We start from the raw sequence: 22,467 nt of genomic DNA, 5'->3' as shown, positions 1-22,467 counted from the left end.
TATTGTCAAATAAAAAAAGTTTGGTCTGGTCAATGTTAAAAATTCTTTAACATATAATCATATCTATCCAATGCCTAATATATTCTACTAAGACATATAAAAGTTCACTACTCTAAGTACCTTAACTCTTTAAAGACACTTCGTAGAACTATCCCTTTAGGTCCCTTAGTACTTAGCATGAATTGTGCCTAGGTCTTATGTTAGAGAGCTAACACTATGCACAATTTAATGCTTTGGACTTAGGGCACTTTTCTGTCCTACACTACTTATGTTTATCATATCCTATCCTGTAAATATTTCATACTTAACTGATTCACTTGTAATGTAAATACACTTTATAAAACCATCTTCCTTCTTAAATGCTTAATATACTTATATGATATAGATCGAACATCTTAACCAGCCATTTATTCTTAGCTTAAAGCAATATAATACTTCGCGTGGGTATTTGTTGAGCTACCACGGGTTCAACCAAATTCGTATTATACTTGTGGGAATAAAAGGAAAAGCATTCTACACTGACGAGCCGACGATGAGAATGTCTATGTTAAAAAAAGTAGGATTTTAAGTAGTACTCATAGAAGAGCGATCTCCATGCCATAATATTGGACAAGCGCCCCATTCGCACTACCAGAATTATAGAGAACACCACGAATATTAATTTTTAGAACATATGTAGCACTTAAATTTTTAATTTAAAGAAAAGCCTTTTAAAATATTGCTAGAATCCGGAATCCGCCAAAAATAAGAATCCGGAATCCGCGAGAATCCGCCATTTTTTTTCACTGATTCTTGTAAGAATCCGAATCCAGTCCAAAAATTTGACGAATTGTCATCCCTAACTATTTTATATAAATGTTATGAGATTATTGATTTAACTTGTGGTTTACAAAAGTTCAGCACTAAAATTTTTCATTTAAAACAAATATTTATTATATCTTTTAAAAATTAATCTCAATTAACCTTGATTATAATTCTATATTATATATAGGTTGAATACAAATTTGGCAAGAGCTTGCAGGATGGATGTGAAAAAATATTGCTCCAAAGTCATTCAAGATGTAAGTTAAACTTTGGTGTAGGATTGTATTTCATTTTTGGTTACTAGCGGCTACGCCCCCAGAAGCCTCTAGGAGCACTTGAAGAGTGGAGAGTCGAATTTGATAACCCAATTTATTATTTTAGATTTGAAAAGAAAAAGTATAAAAAGAAAATTTGGGGGGTTGAAAATTTTTTTTGAGGGGTTGGTGCCCTCCCCGTATTTTTATTTTTAGTTAAAAAATGACAAAAATTTTTTTTTTTTTTTGGGGGGGGGCGATTATTCTTGGGAGGGTGGTAGTACCCTCCCCCAAAATAGTTATAAACCTTCCTTAGACCTATGAGAAGCTACCCGATCGGTTCAGCGGTTAGCGAGATCCATCGGTACAAACAGACATCCTGTTACTTTAGTATAAGGATTATCCAACCGAAATCCATTTTTGAATTTACGGTTAGCTGGGGGGGGGGGGGGGGGTGGTTGGCATTGAACCAAAAAAATATTATGTTACCCAAAGTTATTGCACAAATTATCTTTTTTGTTAGCTCAAAAACTTTGGGTACTTAGACAGAAAGGTTGATTCTAAACTAGTAGTTTCCAAGCTTTTCCACTAATTAGTTTAATCTACCGATGTGGTAATTTTGTTTATCAACATTGGCGAAGTAAACTTGTTTATCGTCCATTGTCTTATCCCTTAAGATCCCTGGAAAAACATTGAAATTGTTTATACCCAAAATTACAATAAGTAAAATTTTCTTTCTATAGATTAAAATCATCAAGGAACAGTTTAAAAATAAGGGTTTAATAAGTTATATAAGTAAGAGATGTAACTTTTTAACTGATCTATTTTTAAACTTTTAAAATTGTTATTTAGGAGAATGGCTTTAATGAAGGGAAGATTATTTACTGTCTGAAAGAAATCTACACCCAAAATGTTAATCTGCTAACTAAGGTATCATTTTTAAAGGGGGGAGGCGGATGGGCCACTCGGATGGGCACGTTTTACTTTTGCTTTCAAAAAGTGGCACATCTGCCTCCCCCCTTTATACATAAAATATCTATAACAATAGGTTATTTAAATTATAAAAGTACTTAATGTTTAATTTTTTTAATGTTCTTTATTAACAGCGAATTTATTTGGCTGTCTCTTTCAAAGTGACTAGTCGAGCAAGTAACCGTCCCCCCCCCCCCCCCAATCACCTCCAATATTTTGAAATAAATAGAAAATAGGCGAGGTAGGGTATTTTTCGTTTTTTTGTTTGTTATTAAGTTATGTTATGAAATATTAGGTACTTAGTATCACAGTAGGATAAGATCATCGCAGAAATAGGCCCCACAGGGGGAGGGCAAGGGAAAAAATTATCCCTCACCCACCTCTTATTTTCGATTTATTTCCAAAATTTTGTAGTGCTCGTTAGTCACTTTTCGAAAAAGCATCACTATCCCATTCCAATTAACATATATCCATATACTACAGGGATGTTCTAGAGAGCTGATGACGGAGGTGAAACAGGAAAGTTTGGCCCAGGTGGATCCCAGGCTAGAGTCTCTCTGTCCCAAGATGATCGGCAAGTGCAAGAGGATCCTTTCTAATGGGGATAGAAAACAGGTTTGTTTCATTTGGTAATGCTGAAGTAGTAGGACGATTATGTGTGTGTTGATTGTCTGTCGTCAGCCTGTTATGCTCTCTTTTACGGACTGTTAATCAATATAATTGTAGTAAGAGGCTGTAGCTGAAACAAATACATTTTAACTTGCTTAAAATCTCTTATTGTTTTTCTTTGTGCTACATTTGCCCAGTTCACAAACAACTTTTAGAGGTCGACCGATTTATTATGTAGGTCAACCTAAACAGGTACAACTAACTAGCTTCTTTAGGTCGACCTATGTCTTTTGTGAGCTAGGCTATAGACTTCACATATAATTTCAGAGACACAATTATTTGAGATTTGGTATAACTCACGAAATATTTTTGTATGCCTAAAAACCATCCTAAATTGTTAAACCTACATAAGCAATTGATAGTGTATCAAAGAAAAGTTCTTTTAGTCCTTAAATAATACAAAATTATTTTTTTTTTCATTTTGACTTTAGCAACGCCATCAACTTTAACACATTGAAAATGAAGATACTAATTTTGTTCTAAAACGCACAATTTTCAGAGTTAAAACATGATTAATACCTTAATCTCTCCCTTTAAACTTGCTTGACAATCGAAAACCTTCTAATCAACACATTTATTAATGTGTAGGAGTACAGCTCGTCAAAAGTAATTTTTACCTGGAGGTTGATTGTGGAAAAAGCATGGCCTTATATAAAATTTATTTTCATAAATGGAATAGTCTATACTTGGGTAAAATATGGTTTCAATTTTAAGTATCATTTCTTAATGTATTTTTTACAATTTAGGCTTTTTCTGTTCATGTGTGATATTTTTGTATAAGTAAGAAGTGCTCTTCACTTTATAAATATACAACCAAGTACAAAATATAATTTACCCTTTTCATAATACAAAAATAATCATTTGAAATAAAACTTTTCAAGAATGGCTTCGAACCCGATTCGATCCCCTAGATGTAACTTGGTTCAGAGCCACAATGAAAAATCATCGCTTAAAGATACTTTTCCACGAAGGATAAAATGAAAAAATCATAAAATTAGAGATGTTTTGTTTTACTCAGTCCTTCAGAAAACTGTCTAATACGATACAATAAATAATCATTCTATAGGGTGGTTATTTCTTCAGGGATATTAGGTCGTAGATTTTGGCTTTCAACTTATTGATTATTTTCTATCAGGACCTAATGCATCTTTTTAAATACTTGGATGAAAAGTAGAAAAAGTAGATGAAAAAAAAGTGATAGTTGGTTTTAAAGCAAAGTAGGTACAGTTCAATATAAAAATTGCGTAGAAAAGTTTTTCGCACATTTGATTTATGTGGGTTGCGAGATAACTATACATCATTAATTATTGGCTTGTTTTAGATTACCTATTTGTGCATCTTTTATTAGAGTAAAACACTAGAGGGAGAAAGGGTTTAATAACTGTATCTCCCCATCGCACTACATTTCATTTGGGTCATTGAAAATCAACCAATGGTGTCGCTTATATTAACACAGCCAAGTAGGAGAAAATAATTTAGAAGCAGACGAAAGAGGTCTTTGAAAAAGGAAGGGAGGTAGTTGTCTGTTTATACATCTATACTATAGATCTGTTCTTATTTCTTTTACTGGATACAATGATGTTTAGCTGTTTTGCTGCAAGCAGCCTTTAAATTTCTTAGTTTTCAGCCGCGACTAAGCCTCAAATTTAAAGCCGCTTTGATGCTTTAAAAAGTATTAAAAGATTAATTGCTATATTTGAGTCAGGTTTAAACTTCCTGCTGATTTTTTAATTGCAAAAGGTTGATTTTCATAAGTCTTACAGGCGGCTATCGAGCCCTGGTTTTCAAGAAATAATCGATTCCAGCAACATATTACGACGAACAGCACCAGAATTTAAAAGTCTCCCCTCTTTGTATTAAAGTCACGCGATTGTCCGAGCATAGGATACTCTAAAGCTCAACTTAAAATTGTAGAGCCTGGAAGCCTGTTTGTACCACCACTTGGAGCAAGGGGATGTTCCAGACGGACAGGAGTGTAGCATGGTACTAGCTGTACATGCAGAGAGTCAAAACAGGTTTTTTAATTATTTCTTGACTGAATAATCAGGGATAAATTGAAGTACACCCCTTATGATGATACACAAAATTACCCCTTAAGTAGATTGAAATTAGTGAATGAAACTTTTAAACACTCAACTTATTAAGCCTACCTATCAAAATTCAGTTGTTAAGCCAACGAATTAGAAAACCTTATTATAAAACTTTGGGGACTAGTGTAATAAATAGCCAAATGTCTCCTCTCTCTGTGATGTAATATACTTTTCCATTACTTTATTCTCTTAACTTCCCCCTCCCTTTTAAGTCTCTTCTCCCCTAAGCTTCCTTCCCAGTCCCTTTTTGCTTCTGTCCTCACCTTCTAGAACCCTTCATTTAAAACGTATTTCTAAAAAAAGGAACAGATTGAAATACTAGTGTAAATTAAGGAAATTTTATTGCTTCAGACTTTATAAAATCCGAAACTTTTAGATTTTACGAATTTTTTATTCTTTAATTTCCACCTCTTCTTTTTCTTCTCTCCTTTATTTTGCTTATATAATTTCAAACAGCTTTGCTACTATTGGACCTAGTAGTTTCTATAATATTCACTAGCGGCTACGCCCTTAGAGGCCTCTAGTGGCATTTAATTTTTTTTTATCTTAAATATCTTATTTGAGAAATAATTTGTCTATGGTCAATCAGCTGTTAAATTCATGTCTCTACGCAGCGCCACTACGCTAGCGACACTATGCGGCGGGAATATTTTAATTTTTTTCTCGATTTTATTGTGATTTCTCTTGGGAGGGTGATGGTACCCTCCCCCAAAATAGTTATAAACCTTCCTGTGACCTAAGAGAATCTACCCTATTAAGGAGAACCCGATCGGTTCAGCGGTTAGCGAGATCTGTCGGTACAGATACACAGACAAAAAGACAAACATCCTTTTACTTTAGTATAAGGATATTAATATTTTGTTGTAATGTGTCAGACCTACCACCCTACCACAAATGACATACTATTACATAAAGTAGTAAGAATTTTATCCGTTGCTTACCACCGGACAGATTTAGTACTCCTTTACAATGTAGCTTCTCTTATATCCAATGAACTATTTTCTGTTAGGCTACCACCACCATCACCATCCCAAGAAAAATCGCCCTTATTTATTTAACCCGCTATTTTTTTTACTTTCTCTCAAAAATTGAAAATAGGCAGGGATCAATAACCTACATCCCACCCCCCTCCTCCTTAATCCTTGTAAAACCTTATCACTTTTAATTATTTTCACTAAACTTTTTTTTTATAAAAAATGTTGAAAGCTTATTATTACAAGAAAATTAAATGTTATTTTTATGTCAAGATTGATTTTTTTTATAATTATCAGGGATATTGCATCTGATGTAGATCTGTACAACGCATGCTCGCTAGACCTAGCCAAGTTTTGTAGAGATGTCGTGCATGGAGATGGTAAAAAGTAAGTTTCTTTAAATGTATTAATAGATCTAATATATCTAGATGGTTCATCTGACCCCATTTTTCGTCAAACTTAAAAAGAAATTTGTTACAAACAAAAACTGTTGTTTACATTTTGTTATAAACGAGATACGGGAAACGAAATCTGAGACAAATTTTTTCGACGATATAATTTTTAGAAAACTAACTATTCAAAGAATTTGATACTAATTTATTTATGTTTTGTCAAATGCTTCACATTATACGAGGGAAGAAATTTTTACACGACTTTATGGTCCTACGACAAACGCAGGAGTCCCAAACGTCGGAGTGGACACTTAACCTAACCTATTTTAGACCCTCTTACAGGTTTTCAAATGCGTAACCCCTGCGGGGGCTTATTTGTACATTCATATCTTAACCTAACCTAATCTGTATAGAAATACTTCATAAAATTAATATTTTAACACTCCTGCGTTTGTCCACTCCGAGGTTTGGGACTCCTACGTTTGTCCTGGAACCGACTTTAGTCGATATGCGACAATTTATTGCTGACTCATAATGCGAACGAAATGAAAAGTTGTGCCCTTACGTATCATTATCTGTAAAAATTTTCAACCAATGAGATCAAGATGTTTAAAATGTACCATTAGTATTCTATTGGCTGATTTAGGCAGTATGTATCTAATATCTATTTCTTGATTAAATGCTTTTAGAAACTATCGAAATCAACTTAAGTTCAATAAAAACATTAGTTTAGAACTGTATAAACTCTTAATTAAATTTTTGCATTTACAAACCGCTGTTAAACGGCCTCCATAAAATATCTACTATTATATAGAGTAAGCTGCGTTACTACAATATTAATGTAAGTAAGAACAACTATATCCATAAGTAGCACAGCAATAACAAGTGTACAGAAAGTAGGTAATTATTAATTACCTTTAAGAAAATGAAATTTTCAAATACTGGCTGATAGTATTATTTTAATAAACCTTATTTAATATAATATAAAAATGTTTATATTTTGTTTTTAAGCTTAAAAAAATAATTTCTTATTATTTCAATTTATTTCTCTTTACAAAAAGTATATATTATGAAAGTGTGTGAGTAATATCTAGTGGCCAAATATCGAACTACATAAAATACAAATTTGGAGGCCATCAATGTTTACTTTCTAGATTTGCGTGTCTTGTTGCTGTTACAAAAGAGAAAAACTTTGCCCTGGAACCAAACTGTGAGAAAATAATCGAGGACCGAGTTGAAATGTATAAAGTAGCCCTAAAGGTAATTTTAATATAAATCCTTATTATAAAGTAGCAGGATGTTTGTCTGTAACTACTGGTCTTGTTACCGCTGAACTGATATGGTTCTTCTTTAATGGGTAGCTTTTCATAGGTCCTGAGAAGGTTTTTAACCATTTTGGGGGAGGGTACCACCATCCTACCAAGAAAAATCTCCCCTAACACCCCCCCCCCCCAAAAAAAAAAGCTTTTATAACTAAAATAAAAAATGGGGGAGGGTTGTAGCGGATTTGCAAAAATTTAAAACAAGCATACTATTGGTCCATAGGAGACTTAAGGATATTTGACATTTTCTTTGGCTGTGCCCCAATAAGCTGGAGGTGAAAGAAGCTACTAGTAGTATTAATCTACATCTCTTTCTTTCTCTTACAGGGGTATATGTTCTGTACAAGATTTATGGTTTTCTCCTGCTGCAAAATATTTTTCTTGTTTTTCCCCAGAAGGAGGGGAATAAATGTTTTCAGGAATATTTATTTTCTTCGCTTGTACATTATACCTTGTTGAAATGGAAATCAGTATTGCAACTTTAAAATCGATAGGACAATTCTAATCTGTTTAAATGAATGAAAAGACCTTACTGTACCGGATGGATGGAAGGACCCACACTATTTATAGAAAAGCTTCGCTGTTATAAACCTTTGTTCTAGATACACCCAGTTCAAGAGCCGTGGGAGGTTTACAAATCAATCATGGAGTCAGAGGACAGAAACTCCATTCTCTCAGTTGCCTTCTTCATCCTGGCAATCATCTTCATCTTCGGTCTCTGCTTCGGTAGAGTCACCAAGAGAGTCAACAGAGATGTCAAAAATAAATAGGGGCCCATCACTTGTGGCATAATAAGGGAGGAGATGGCAAATATTTGAATATACCAACAACAGAAGATTAATTACTTTCCATTGTCCTTGCCCTCTTAAGAAATGGTGACCTGACTTTTGAAAAGATTTGTACAACATATTTCTTGAAGGAAAAAGCATTGTATTTCCATTATGGCTTTGAAACCGCTTAATATCCGGTGGATTAGAACCGGTTCTCAGCCATATTGAAAAACTATGTATAGCGTTTTATATCCAGCTTTCTAAGAATATAAATATGTACACTTATAAAATTAAAATCAGTTTGTTTAGACCCTAGATGCCGCGGAAAGCTGTTTATAATACGATGCTATAAATAACTGTTCTTTACTTTAAAAAATCTTATTTTGATCATTTTTACAATTAATAAAAAGTCTCATTTTAGAGATATTATAAATTATACAGGTATTTATAAATAGAATTGTACACAGTAGATTTAAAACATACGTAGAAATGAAAAGATTTCCAAGGTAAATGAATCTTGCAATTATTTGATTAAGGTATAGGAGTAAAAATTTTAAAATGTCTTACAAAGTCCTTTTTCAGAACTTTTTTTATAAATGTTTTATAAAAACAGATAAATTACCTATGACTAAAAAGAAATTTACATTCATAAAATTTTTAATATTGGGGGGGGGGGGGGTTAATGCAACCATCTCGTAATCAATGCGCAAATGGCAATTAGAATTCGAATTTCGTTATGAAACTTGGAAAAAAAACGACAATTTGCATTCTGATTACAAGATGGTTGCAAAAATTCCCCCCTCCCATTAAATTCTCAGCAACTACCAAAAAGTAAATAAATAAAAAATTATCTAAATCTCATAATTTGTAGGATGTCTTATTTTCATTAATCTTAGATTTTTTTATTTCTACATACGTGTAAAATCTACTGGGGATAGTTTATAATTTCCAGAATGGCTGTATTGCACAAATCATGAAAATAAAGATCAATATCATAATCAACTACAAAATCTGATGAAAAATCCCAAAACCTCTTGTTAAAATCAATATATAAATACATGGATATTGCACAAGATTTTCATGTACTCTAATAAATTGGTACTTCCAGCTGACTTATATAATGATAACCTTTCGCCCTATCCCCTCCCCTCATACTGGAGGAATGTACTGACCAATAAATGAATCTTAAATTTTTAGACCCTTAAAATGATTTAATTTCCCCACGTATAATATATCCATTCTCGTTACTTAACAAGATACAATTATGTCAAATAGTAGAGCAACAATAGTCAGACAACAACCTTTTTATGTTGGAACCAAATCTATAGACGAAATTTAATTGTAAGAGAGAGTAGGTAACTTATAGTTATTGCCAATCAATCACTAAATTTCACTTTAGCTAAAGGTACCGCAGTTAATTAAATACCTTAACTCTGTTGTTAATGTTTTTAAAGTTACAATTTGACGGACTTGCGTACCTACATAACCTAGAGTAGCTGCGCTTACTCTTTTTAAAGGCTGATAAAGGGGGCCATTTTTTCGCGTATTTTCCGTTAAGTTTTTTCTAACCGTTTAGTCAAATGTGATTATTAAATTAAACTTTCCTTAATTTGACCAAATTGTAAATATATCACGGTTGATTTTTTATTAAATGAATAAGTTAGGGTACAATGTTTGGCACTTTCGATATAAGTAAATGATAATAACAAAGCCACAGAATACGATAATACCTTCAGAAAAATCGATAAAAATAGTTTTCATACTAAATTTAGGTTTTTTATATTTTTTTCTAAAATGTCATGACAGAAGATGCAAAATGTCGTCTTAGTTTTTTGAAAGGATTAATCTTCTCTGAAATCTAAATTATCAAAATATTTTTTTTGGTAAATGATTATACGATATATGTCAAACATTTTATCAGAAAGAAATATTTAAAATTGTGAAGTAGAAACCTGAATAATTTTTCTTGTGGAAATAGTTTTCTGCAAATGTTGAAAAACATATGTCTGCTAGCATTAAGATGTTTGTACTGCCAATACACGTTGGGTTTTATTTAAAGAATTTCTTTAAAATGTTTTTTTTTTTACATTGTATACCAATAACGCAATATTTGCTATCAGAAAACCCCCGACTAAGACTCGCCTACGACCCGATCTTTTAGGATTGCTTTGTAATTTACATTTTTGAAAGTCTTTCAACAGTATACACAGCAAATTCTCTCTTTTTTAACTAACTTTCCGAATAATATACCTAAAGCATTTAAATTGACAAAGACTATGCTTATATTTTTACCATTCAAGTTTATTTAATATTCTAATAAATAGCGCAACCCTCCAAGTTTATGACTACTTTTCATGAACATATGATCTAAAGAATAAGCTCTGACGCAATGTCATATAAGGATATTATAATATTCCTTAAAAAAATTGTTATTTTTGCATATATGTTACATTTTACAGTGTTTTGTGGCTCAAAAGAAAGACAATTAAAAATTATTTCATATTATATAGTTTAAATTACATAAGATAACCTAGAAATAGTAAAAAATTCCCTTTCTTTTTTTGTCGCAAAAGAGAATTCAACAAAGATTTTCATTAAAAAACACCTTAGTGTAAAAATTAAAAAGTTTAAACATGGTCACAAAAAGATTCAATTAGTTTATTAAATGTTTCATTTTCAGCAAATGACGATTAATCTCTATTACAAAGAATAAAGTGTAAAAAGATATTCTCGTTTTAATTTTAAGCAACTTAAAATGCATTTTAATACCTTTTAATGATTTATTTTTTAAAACATCATTTTATAAAATGTTATTGATTTTTAAAGTTATATATTAGAATGTTTTTAAATTTTGTTAACATTTTGTTTTAAATGTAGAAAATTGGTAATTCTAAACATTCAAAAAATGATTTTATTAAATTTTCATCACTTAAATTGCATGTTTGATGAAATTTTCAAATGATAATTCAAGAAAAATCCTTTAAGTTTTATTATATTTTACTTTGAAATGTTAAAAAAATATATTATTGTCAAAAATGTGGAAGTTATACTTTCCTCAAAAAAAGACCTAAAACATGCAAATTAACACGTGTAATGAGATTTTTTTCTTTCAGGTTTAATATTAAGTAATTATTGATATTTTTTGTAAAAAGGATTTTATATAAAAAGTTTTAAAACTCGAGTTATGTAGTGGTTCTAAAAAAGGTTGCGAATTTATGCAATTTTCTTGCAAAAAAAATTTTCTAGGATTTTAAAAATAGCAAAGGGTGTTATTAGACGTACTTACAGATACAATTGCTAAGTCATTTTGGCCAAACACTAAAATAAAGTTTTGACATCTGAGCGTCCAAGCGTGATATGGTAATAATTTAGAACTTAAGAACAGTTTGACTTTAAAAGCGCATTTAAGTAAGTGGTTACCTATACACAACTTTCAACGGAAAATACACGAAAAAATTACCTTCTTTCATCCAAATATATCATGGTTATTTATTCTAGTTTTATAAATTAAATCTCATTTTTCTATCCTACCCCATTTTTACTTATTATTGTCCTTGTTGTGTTATTAGTTAATAGGGGCGGCCAAAAGGGTCAGCCAAGGCAAGATATGATTTATATCCATGACAGGGGTGTACATTCTGCACAAGATTAATTTTTTTTCCCTGCTGCATTTTTTTAAATTTTTTTCCCCTCCTACTTTTTTTTCAGCAAGGAAGGGAAAAAAATGAAAAAATATTTTCAGGACTCTTTATATTTTCTTCATATTATCCCCCCTCCCACATATTCTTTAGTTTTCACCAAAGAGGGGGAAAAATATTTTTAAGTGTTTTTATTTCCCTTAATTTTTAGATTTTTTCCCCTCCCTTTAGCAGGGTCCAATTTGCAGAATATACACCCCTGGTACATGGATGACCACACCAACTAAACGAATTAAATACTAACAAACATAGAGTGTCAGTAATATTATTTTGTAGATTGAACCAGTGGATTGCACAGAGTTTCACCAGGGTATGTGAAATCATTAGTTGGTAAATAAAATGGGAAGAAAGGTATTCACAATTTTAATTTTACCCCCTTTCTGCAACCTGCACTGGTTTGAACAAAAATAAAATATTAGTCTATCGCTAAATTACTTAATGCTTTTGTACTTACAAGTAATTTTTATTGAGATGCAATGCTTAAAATATTGTCTCTAATCTTCCTAGGAATCATTATTCTAAAAACTAAATATAATTGTAAAGTTGATTCGTATGACACTTTTTGTCTGTCCCCTATTTTATAAATATTCTTAATAATATTTTATGACTTATTCGTTATTAATTGTTACTTATTTTATACTTATAATACTTAAAGGTCTGAAAATGTTTATACTTGTAATTAACTGCATGGCATTAATAATATACAGCATGACCCTCAAAAAAGTATTTTTAAGCATCTGCAGCCCTTATTTCTCAATGAATTATTAAAAAATGCATATGTCCTATTCTCTATAGTATTCCACGTAGGTAGATAAAAAAATATTTTTTTTACCTCCATTAACACCGGAGATTTTTAGTGCTAAAGTTTTGAAAAAGTGACTGAGGAAAAAGTAACTTTTAACATGATACGACTTTTTTAGCAAAATTAAGCTAGAAATCCTTTTATTTTTGTTACTAGCAGAAACTTTATACAAAAATGAAATAAAAAATTTAGTTTTTTAGTAAAAAGCATTTTTTTACACATATTTTTTGAGTCTTTTTAGTTTAATGATATTTTGAAAAACTTACTTATTAGGCAAAATTGTTTAAGATTAAAAAACCAAATAGATCTCTATGAATATAGCAGGAAAATTGTTTTTGTTTCACAATCCTAACTTTAATAACAAAAAAGTTATAAAGAAAATAAAAATAAAACATAATGATTTTTTAGTCTAAAAAGCTTAATTTACCCCTTATTAAATAATTGAGATGTCAGAAAAGTAGGCGGAGCAACTGTCATTAATCCTTTTCTATAAATAAGGGTTAATAAATAACCTAAAATTTGCAAATAATCAATTCATTCAGTAGTATTTTTTGCCATTAAAAATTGATATTTTTAGGTGTAATAAAAAAGAAATATTTAGTTAACTTGTTTTTCTTTATGTCTCATTATTCAATTGCCAGAAAAACATAATATAACCATCCAAAAAATAAGAGAAACAAAAAAAAATTCTTTTTCTCAGTCACTTTTTCAAAACTTTAGCTCTAAAAATCTCTGGTGTTAATGGAGGTAAAAAAAATATTTTTATATCTACTTACGTGGAATACTATGGAGAACAAGGACATATGCATTTTTTAATAATTCATTGAGAAATAAGGGCTGCAGATGCTTAAAAATACTTTTTTGAGGGTCATGCTGTATATTTTATTCTATTTTAGAGCTTATTTTAATTTTTTCATTATTCATTAATAAAAAATTACATGAAACGGAAAGATCGTTTGATAAATTGTTTTATTTTTAACTTTTTTGATCTGATTATTTTAATTACTTATTTTATTAATCTTGTGTATTTTTATCAAAATAAAATCCCATCCTTGATATATGTTTATTTTTTAATCAATACTGTTGAACGCACCTCCTTAATTTCTCAGCTTCTGATGGAGCTAGAGGGCTAGAATTTTTGTAGGCCCCCTGCTTGATAAAGAATTTTCGTCTAAAACAATAAAATCCTTATGACAAAAAAAACTAAAACGGCTATATTTCTTAAGTTAGAAGAATGCTTTTTGTCTGGCCAGCCGTAAGCCGCTTTCGTCGGTGTTCAGCAGTGAAATGGCAGCTGATTTTCACAAAAGAAAATAAATTCAATATTAAGTACTGTGGACATTTAGGGTCTGCAAGACAATTGGGACCTGCTCAAACCCACGACTGTGGCTCAACACGTAGCGCATCCGCTCGTCGTCGGAGAGTTGATAGGTTTGAATCTTGTCTTTACTAAAGTTACTACTGCTACTATGCCGGGTGCGCGACATTAATAGTCAAAGAAGGGGGAATGCCTTGGCCTAAAACAGGCGTAACTCATTTATTACCAAGCACAGTTATAAATTCTCAGACAAAGGTCATGCAATCAAATATTTGGTTGTCTGATGGGTGTTACTTAACCTAATACCACGGGTGTTTGGGCAGAAAAGAAGATATCCTGGGTGGTTGCACCTGGGGTTTGAGCGTCACGGACAGCTTCCCCGCCCGTATAAGGTAATGGGGACCTGCAGGATTATACCTGACACTAATGTTAAGTTACATTTTACATAGAGAAAAAAATTGCTCTTTACCTGGTTTATCCCAGCTTATACCAATAACGAAATTAATTTGGGGAAAAAATCACGAAACCTATTTTCCCCCCAAATATTATTTTAGATTTTTTTCGCTTGTTGGATATACCTCATACCTGGGTTTATCCTGCCAGGTTTGCTGGCATCATGAATGTGCCAAGCGCAGGTTGCAATATTTCAAAGGTTTTAATTCACCTTTTTGCCTAATTACATTTAAAAAGTCTATCGAGATATACGCAGAAAAAAGCATGACAACTTCCATAAAAGCGAAGCTCTGAAACGGTTGGACAAACGGACACTTATATTATATAGTGTTAGAACTCAAAGACCCAATTGGTAGTTGGAGCAAAAACTTATTTAACTTTACAACCTCCTTTGCTGTTTTACGATGATGTATCAAGGGGGGGGGGGAGGGTTAGATCCTTGTCAAGAAATATGTGTAGATGAGTGAACACCTAGGGGGGGATATATCATCCCCCTGATAAAATATATTAGGGTGGATGTAATCCACTTCAGCACGCCTCTGATATACTCTATAACGTCCATATCTCTTTGAAAGTCACCAACATAAATTTTTCCTTGGCTTATTTAACAGTTCAAAAACTAATTCTGTAACATTATATTTTATATTATAAAAGGGCTTCGCTACTACTGAATTGAATTGTCCTTAATTAAGAAATTTTACAGTAATATATTTATTTAAATGTTAAATAATTAAAGAGATAAAATCACATCGATATTTCATAAAGAGATACATTTAATAATTTTGATCATGGAAAGAAAACGAAGTATCGAGTTGCGTCGTATATTTACAGTAGCTTTCCTCCTAATTTTGCCCCTGCGGGGCCTATTTCCTAACCTTGCAGTGCAATCATTTAGCTAAACTAACCTTACCTGTATAAACTAATATGAAATTACGACAATACCCGCTTCTTCATTTTCTTTCCATGATCCAATAATTTAGAAAGAGAAAAAATATTTATATTATTTAATTAGATACATATATACGTAATTTATGACATTTTGTGCTATTTTTGATATTAGATTTTTCATTATGAAAGACATTTCTTAAATTACGCTGTTACAATAATATATTTAGATTAAAAAAAAACATTAAAATTTTTAGCAAAGTAGCCATAATTTTCTATTATTCGTTTTCCCTAATGAAAAACAAGGATGAAAACACCAATAAGTAGCAAAGCACAAAATAATCATGAATGACTGATAGTCCAAGTAAATCATATACTTCAGGAATCTAAATGAAGAGAATCATCACAAAAAAAACAAGCCGTCTATTTTAGACTGCAGCCAAAAAAAAATTCTTATTTCCCCCAATATAGCGTTATAGACGGATCGACAAAGGGAATTATAGAGTAGCTTCGCTACTATGATTTAAATCGGACTAATACACTTAAAAATGGAATAAAAGAACGACAGGGCTAACAGTCATATGCCAATGCATCTCAAAGGAGTTTTGTGACTGGAAAATAATTACTTAATACCTTACAGAATACTTAATTGTCTCCTTTTAATAATTTAATAAACTTTTAGAGTTTTTGGTATTAATATTAAATTAATAGCACTTTAATCATCTTAATGATATTAAAATAAAAATACCATAAAAAATGATTTTTTTCTAATTATATCATTTCTATTAAATTATCTCGAGATTTAAAACATAATGATAGTTATTTCTCATATACGATGCAAGACATAGTTTTTTCGTAAGGATGAGAACCGGATTCGAATGAATATGAGAAAAGTTCTTAATCATTAAAAAACCATGCTTTGAAAACTGTTTTTGGAAACTTAATAAGTTAAAACTGTAGACAAACATTTATTTTATGTATTAAATGAAAGATGTTATCAGTTATTTATCGCATCATATTATAGACATCTTTCCGCGGATATTGAAATAAAATTTAATATGATTAAAACCAGTGTTGTTAACCACGAGGGGCCGAAGGTCCGGGCTATCAAAACTGATATTAATTTCATTTAATTTTATTTCAATAATCGTGAAAAATTTTCGGTAATACAATGGTATACAGGATGTTTCAGTATAACTGAGAACCAGTTCTAATTCAGGTGATTTTGATCTGTTTCAAAGGCATACTGGAAAAAGTTATTCTATCTTAAATTTTCAAGGTCGAGTTGCATAATAACATATCATCTTGCAATGCAATTCGCCATTTTTAAAGAAAGTAAAATTTTTGTCATCTAAAAAGTGATTTGACATAATAATTTGATCAAAGACTTGTGTGGGAGTAGAGGGTTAATTTCTGTGCAAACGCCTACGTCTAATGTTTGGATTTTGTGGCCGGCTTTGCGTTGTTGAATCCCCAGATATTTGTTCCATCAAATTTGTCCAACACCTCTACAAACACGGAATCTAACATACAACCTAAACATATAAAAAGAATTTATCATTTGAATGAATCTAAAGGGATAAGACAATTGCTGATAAATTGATGTTCATCCCTAATGATGATACACAAAATACCCCTTCTGTACATTAAAACTAGAGGTTGAACTATTTTTGCACTTAACCTGATGAAACAACCAATCAAAATTGACTGAAGTCCCCATAGTTGTTGTTGAGCCGACGTAAAAGAAAACGTTTTATAAAACTTAGGGGACATTGTCAACTTACTCTCTGATTTGAATGTAATTTTAAATTTATATTAGGGATAGGTGAATGCTAGATTAATAATAAGTTCCCAATATAAAAGATAAAAGATTAGCGATAAAAAATTGCAATTAATTCAATTTTAGAGTCTTCAAAGAAAGATTGATTAATAAAAATTTCATCAATTTAGCTAGAGCAAACTCTATTAATTTTTTTAATTTTTAAGAAAATGTTTAACTCTAGTTTAGCTCTGTCCTAAAATACTGTAAATAGACTGTGATTGATGATAGTAAAAATGGCTTTAAAACTGAACAATTATTTTCAGAATAATCCTTAAAAATTACAGAATAAAAACTTTAGAACAAACAAAAAACTTTATTTTTTAAATTTTATTCAATTTAAAACTTCAGTGTTTGTGTTGGATATTTTTAGTAAAATTTGTCTGCTAGAAGAGTAAATATTTAGCGGCATTCTGCACCCTACCCAATAGGGTGGGTCGATTTATACATTTTTTTCTGAGACCATAGCGGGAACTTGCAAATGATTTTTCAAAGTATAATACACCTCTGGATGATTTAAAATTCACCTAAAATTTATATAAAAAACCGTTGGCGACCACACATACACTCGTATAGTTTATTATAAAAGGGAATAAAAAAATTATTGCATCAAAACTATGGCTTCATGGTGCTCCCGGAAAAAGCCTTAAGGAATAGAATCATAAACTTTTGTCCGTTTCAAAGCATCTCGTTCCTAGCCTTATAAATGACCAAAAACCTTTAAAAGTTGGCCAATTCTCAAACACAACTTAAAAATGTGTTTTTAGTCACATCTAAGGGTATGAACAATATATTTTGATATTTTTCAGAGAGCACCATGGAGCCATAGTTCTTATTCAAAATTTTTTACTCCCATTCATAAATAGCCCAACCTATGTATGTGTGGTCGCCAATGGTTTTTAGACTTAAGATAAATTTTAAATCATCCAGAGGTGTATTATAATTACAAAAAAACAGGTGCAAGTTCTCGCTTAGGTCTCAGATAAAAATGTCCAAAATCGACCCAACATTCCACCCATTCTTGTAAACCAGCCAAAATAAGATGCGTTGTTTCTAGTTCCTGAAGTCCGAGAAGACAACAAAAAATGTAGATCCAAATATCTGTGCATTATTGCAATCAGCATAATAAAATTTATTTTTCTTTATTTAAAAAAATTTCAATAACAACTTTTGATTTTTAAAATAATGTATATCCAAGAATATATACGATGTCTGTCTGTCTTTCTGTCCGTACGTCTGTCCCTTAAGATCTCGGTAACCACTGAACCGATCGGATTCTACTCTTCAGGGAATATCCCTACTGGTCCTGTGGTGATTTTAGGCTATTTTCTTGGGGGGTAGGACACCTCCAACCCCCCATAAAACAAAAAATCCCCGCCCCATTTTTTTTTTTTTTTTTTTGTAGGGGCTTTCCTTGGTCCTTTTACGTATTTCGCCCAAATTTTTTTTATCACCTCTTGGGGCAAAGCCCCTAGAGGCTAGGGGCGAAGCCGCTAGTCTATAATACAAAGTAATATCCCAACTGGTCCTGTGGTGGTTTTAGGCTATTTTCTTGGGGGGAGGGACACCCCCAACCCCCCCAAAAACTAAAAAAACACCCCCCAAAAATTTTTTTTACATTTTTTGTAAAATCTCAGTAACTGCTGATCAAATTGGGCTCTACCCTTCTGGGAATATACCTACTGGTCCTCTGGTGGTTTCAAGCTATTTTCTTGGGGGGTGGTACACCTCAACCCCCCCAAAAATAAAAAAAAATTCCTGCTTCCAAATTTTTTTATTTTTTAAAATTTTTATAAACAAAAACCAGTAATTGGGGTGGGGAAAGTGCACAAATTTTAACGAATTGAATTTTTTGTGTATACGGCAAACAACCTGGGTTTAATTTTTACGAATTGAAATTTTTGTGCATACAGCGCACAACCTGGGTTTAATTTTACCACAGAGTAATTAAACAAAGTATAACTTTTTTGAATATTTCTATTTAGGAGGATTGACTTCCAATTACTATATAGGGCGAAGCCCCTAGAGGCTAGGGTCGAAGCCGCTAGTGAATACTTAAAGAAATAACAATTTCCTTTCTAGCATAAACAGGAAGAAATATATAGCTAAGATCTTAGAGATATGCAGAGATGGGTTTTCAAAAAAAAATAATGGGGCATTTATTATAACACTTGTAAACATCAATAAGTAAATTTTCCCCAAAATTTTTATAATCTAGCTTTGTTTTCTATTAAATGTTACTCGTAAGATTTAAAAGAAAAATAAAGCTAGAAAAAATTGGAAAATGTACTTGTTTTTTAGTTGGCATCTTGGTATTTACAAGTGTTATAATACACGCGGCATTATGTTTTGTGAAAACACATCTCAGATAAACAGACAATACAGCCAGCGATGTAAAGCCGGAGCTGCATCAAAATAAGAAAACTTATCTAAAAGTAGACAATCATATTTTTTAATCACCATTACTTTCATTAGTAATGTTTATAACAGATGATGACTATTTATTCTTAATAAAGCTTTAAACTTTTGTTTTAATCAAGCTACTATACCTGCTGATTGTCTAATAATTCTTGGCAGCAGTTTTTCATAATATTTGCCAAACTGCTGAAGTTATTTAGATGCCAATTACCGGGCCGTTAAATAGACTATACCTTCAATAAATTCATGTTGGTCAATAGCTCCACTTCCATCTTCATCAAGTATATCAAACAACTCATTGGCTCGAGCTCTGGCAAAGAAAAAAGAGATTGTCATTAGTCCAAAACCTATAAAAATTTCTTAGGTTAGCCTTGGAGCTAGGATTACCTAGTCTTACATAGGAAAATATCAGACTTAGAAAACCGCAGGTAGGCCAAAGAAATATTATGAGATTATGTTTTTTTTTACTTTTTAAAATAAGTTTTTTCTTTCAAAACCGGTTTCAATCCTTCAATAATTTTTAGTTTTAATATCCATGGTAAGCTGTCTATAATTCGATGTAATAAAAACTATTTTAAACTTACTTGACATCAAACTTAGTACAGTCTCTTTCAGGATCCTGCGGGGATAAACACTCAGTGTTAGGTTAACATGGATGAAGGGACACTCCTGTCAAACTTTCAAAATACAGGGATCTAAAGTGATGAGACAATGGCCGTATAAATTGATGTACATCCCCAATGATGAAACACAAAATTACCCCTTCTGTAGATTAAAATTAGTGGTTGAAACGTTTGAACACTTAACTTAATGAACCAACCAATCAAAATTCAGTGCAGTCCCCAAAGTTGTTAAGCTAACGAATAAGAAAATATTATTATAAAACTTTGGGGACTAGGATAATAAACAGCCCATTGTCCCCTCTCTCTCTGCAAAAATAGGCATTTTATTAGAAAAAAACGATTGAGAGAGAAGGGGCTTAATAACTGTATGTTCCACCCCGTGGAACCTGTATCTTTCAATTGGGTCTTTGAATATCAGCCAATAACATTGTAAATATCAACACAGCCAAGTCGCTACAAAAGAGCATAAAACGGTTTACTAGCAGACGAGGAGGTCCCAAAACAAGGGCCAGGTAGTTGTTTAGGTTATACATCTATACTTATTACACTTATCCGCATTCTAACAACAGATGAAGCAACATCATTGGTTGATATTAATGACCCAATAAAAAAGTTGCACAAGGCGGTTGCAATGGGGAGATACAGTTATTTAACCCTTTCTCCCTTTAGTGTTTTACTCTAATATTTTAGCCATTAGCAAAATTAAGGATTTGTCTAACATAATATCGAGTCTCATGAAGTTCAGAAGGGGAGTGTATCCTCCCCCCCCCCCCACCCTGGCAAATTAAGGGGGGTGGATACAACAACTTAAGTGTCAACAGTCACCAGTTTACCGATTCAGGAACTATGGACGTACATACAGACCTTAATTATAGACCTTCTTTTAATAAAATTTATTTTTTACCGTCAATTAAGCTTGTTTTATAAAATAAAAATTCAAGAGGGTTTTCGAGTATTTGAAAGGTTAATATCAGAAAAGAGGGGGACAATAGACTGTTTATCACACTAGTCTTGATAACATTTTCATATTCGTTAGCTTAACAACTTTGTGGAATTGTTAGGAATTTTGATTGGTTGATTCATTGGTTGAGTGCGCCTCAACGTTTTAATCAGTAATTTTGTGTATCATCATTGGAAATGTACATCAATGTATTGGCCATTGTCTTATCCCTAGTGATCCCTGCATACGTATTATAAAACTAGTATAAACGTTATTTGACAAACTTTATTCTCGTTTCTGTGAAGTAGTAAGGATAGAAAAGTAATAAAAAGATGATGTAAGCAATAATATTCTTTTTTTAAGGTTAAGCCATAGGCGTCCTACCTATTTATTTTCATTTCTTTTGTTGTAAAAAGTACGAAATTCAAGGGGGAAAATGAGTACAAATATAAAAAGGCAATACATCAAGCTGTTCTGAATTGAAAATAGTAAACAAAATAAATATTTCATGTGAAGCCTACTCTACATTGTCCCCTGTCATTGCTTCAATTTTGCTATTCAGACATGAAAGGTATTATGCACCTGTACTAGTCAGGTGCACAGTTAGATTACTGTGTACTGGAAAGGTATTATTCACCTGTACTAGTCAGGTGCTCAGTTAGATTACTGTGTACTGGAAAGGTATTATGCACCCTTTATAGGTCAGGTACACAGTTAGATTACTGTGTACTGGAAAGGTATTATGCACCTGTACAGGTCAGGTACACAGTTAGATTACTGTGTATTGGAAAAGTATTATGCTCCTATACTAGTCAGATACACAGTTAGATTACTTTGTACGGGAAAGGTATTATGCAACTGTACTAGTCAGGTACACAGTTAGATTAGTTTTTACTGGAAAGGTATTATATACCTGTACAAGTCAGGTACACAGTTAGATTACTGTGTACTGGAAAGGTATTACGATCTTGTACTAGTCAGGTACACAGTTAGATTACTGTGTACTTAAAAAAGTATTATACACCTGTACTAGTCAGATACACAGTTAGATTACTGTGTTCTTATAAAGGTATTATGCACCTGTACTAGTCAGGTACACAATTAGATTACTGTGTTCCTAAAAAGGTATTATGCACCTGTACTAGTCAGATACACAGTTAGACTACTGTGTTCTTATAAAAATATTATGCACCTGTACTAGTCAGATACACAGTTAGATTACTTTGTACTGGAAAGGTATTATGCTCCTGTACTAGTCAGGTGC

The 22,467-nt window shown here is 31.8% G+C and overlaps 1 protein-coding gene across 7 annotated transcripts in view; it reads left to right on the top strand.

Moving 5' to 3' along the window:
* The window catches only part of Glg1 (Golgi apparatus protein 1), a 39,985-nt gene extending 29,401 nt beyond the window's left edge, over positions 1–10,584 (top strand). The window contains exons 32-39 of one of the 7 annotated variants that reach the window (XR_013879867.1): positions 992–1,061; positions 1,911–1,988; positions 2,514–2,645; positions 4,614–4,714; positions 6,061–6,150; positions 7,310–7,415; positions 8,080–8,688; positions 9,200–10,584. Coding sequence is in view for 1 of the 7 variants with exons in the window: in XM_080161621.1 (XP_080017747.1) it covers positions 992–1,061; positions 1,911–1,988; positions 2,514–2,645; positions 4,614–4,714; positions 6,061–6,150; positions 7,310–7,415; positions 8,080–8,247 (745 nt within the window). In the remaining 6 variants the exon portion in view is untranslated. Of the gene's footprint in view, positions 1–991; positions 1,062–1,910; positions 1,989–2,513; positions 2,646–4,613; positions 4,715–6,060; positions 6,151–7,309; positions 7,416–8,079 lie in introns of all 7 variants that reach the window. The other 6 variants (XR_013879866.1, XR_013879865.1, XR_013879864.1 and 3 more) reach the window with 6 other exon arrangements.
* The last annotated feature ends 11,883 nt before the right edge of the window (positions 10,585–22,467 follow it).

The sequence above is a fragment of the Acartia tonsa genome, chromosome 5 (assembly GCF_053477335.1).
Source record: "Acartia tonsa isolate MP-2025a chromosome 5, ASM5347733v1, whole genome shotgun sequence".
Lineage (NCBI taxonomy): Eukaryota > Metazoa > Arthropoda > Copepoda > Calanoida > Acartiidae > Acartia > Acartia tonsa.
Note: the sequence above shows the minus strand (reverse complement) of the source record. Positions and strands in the feature narration are given on the sequence as shown.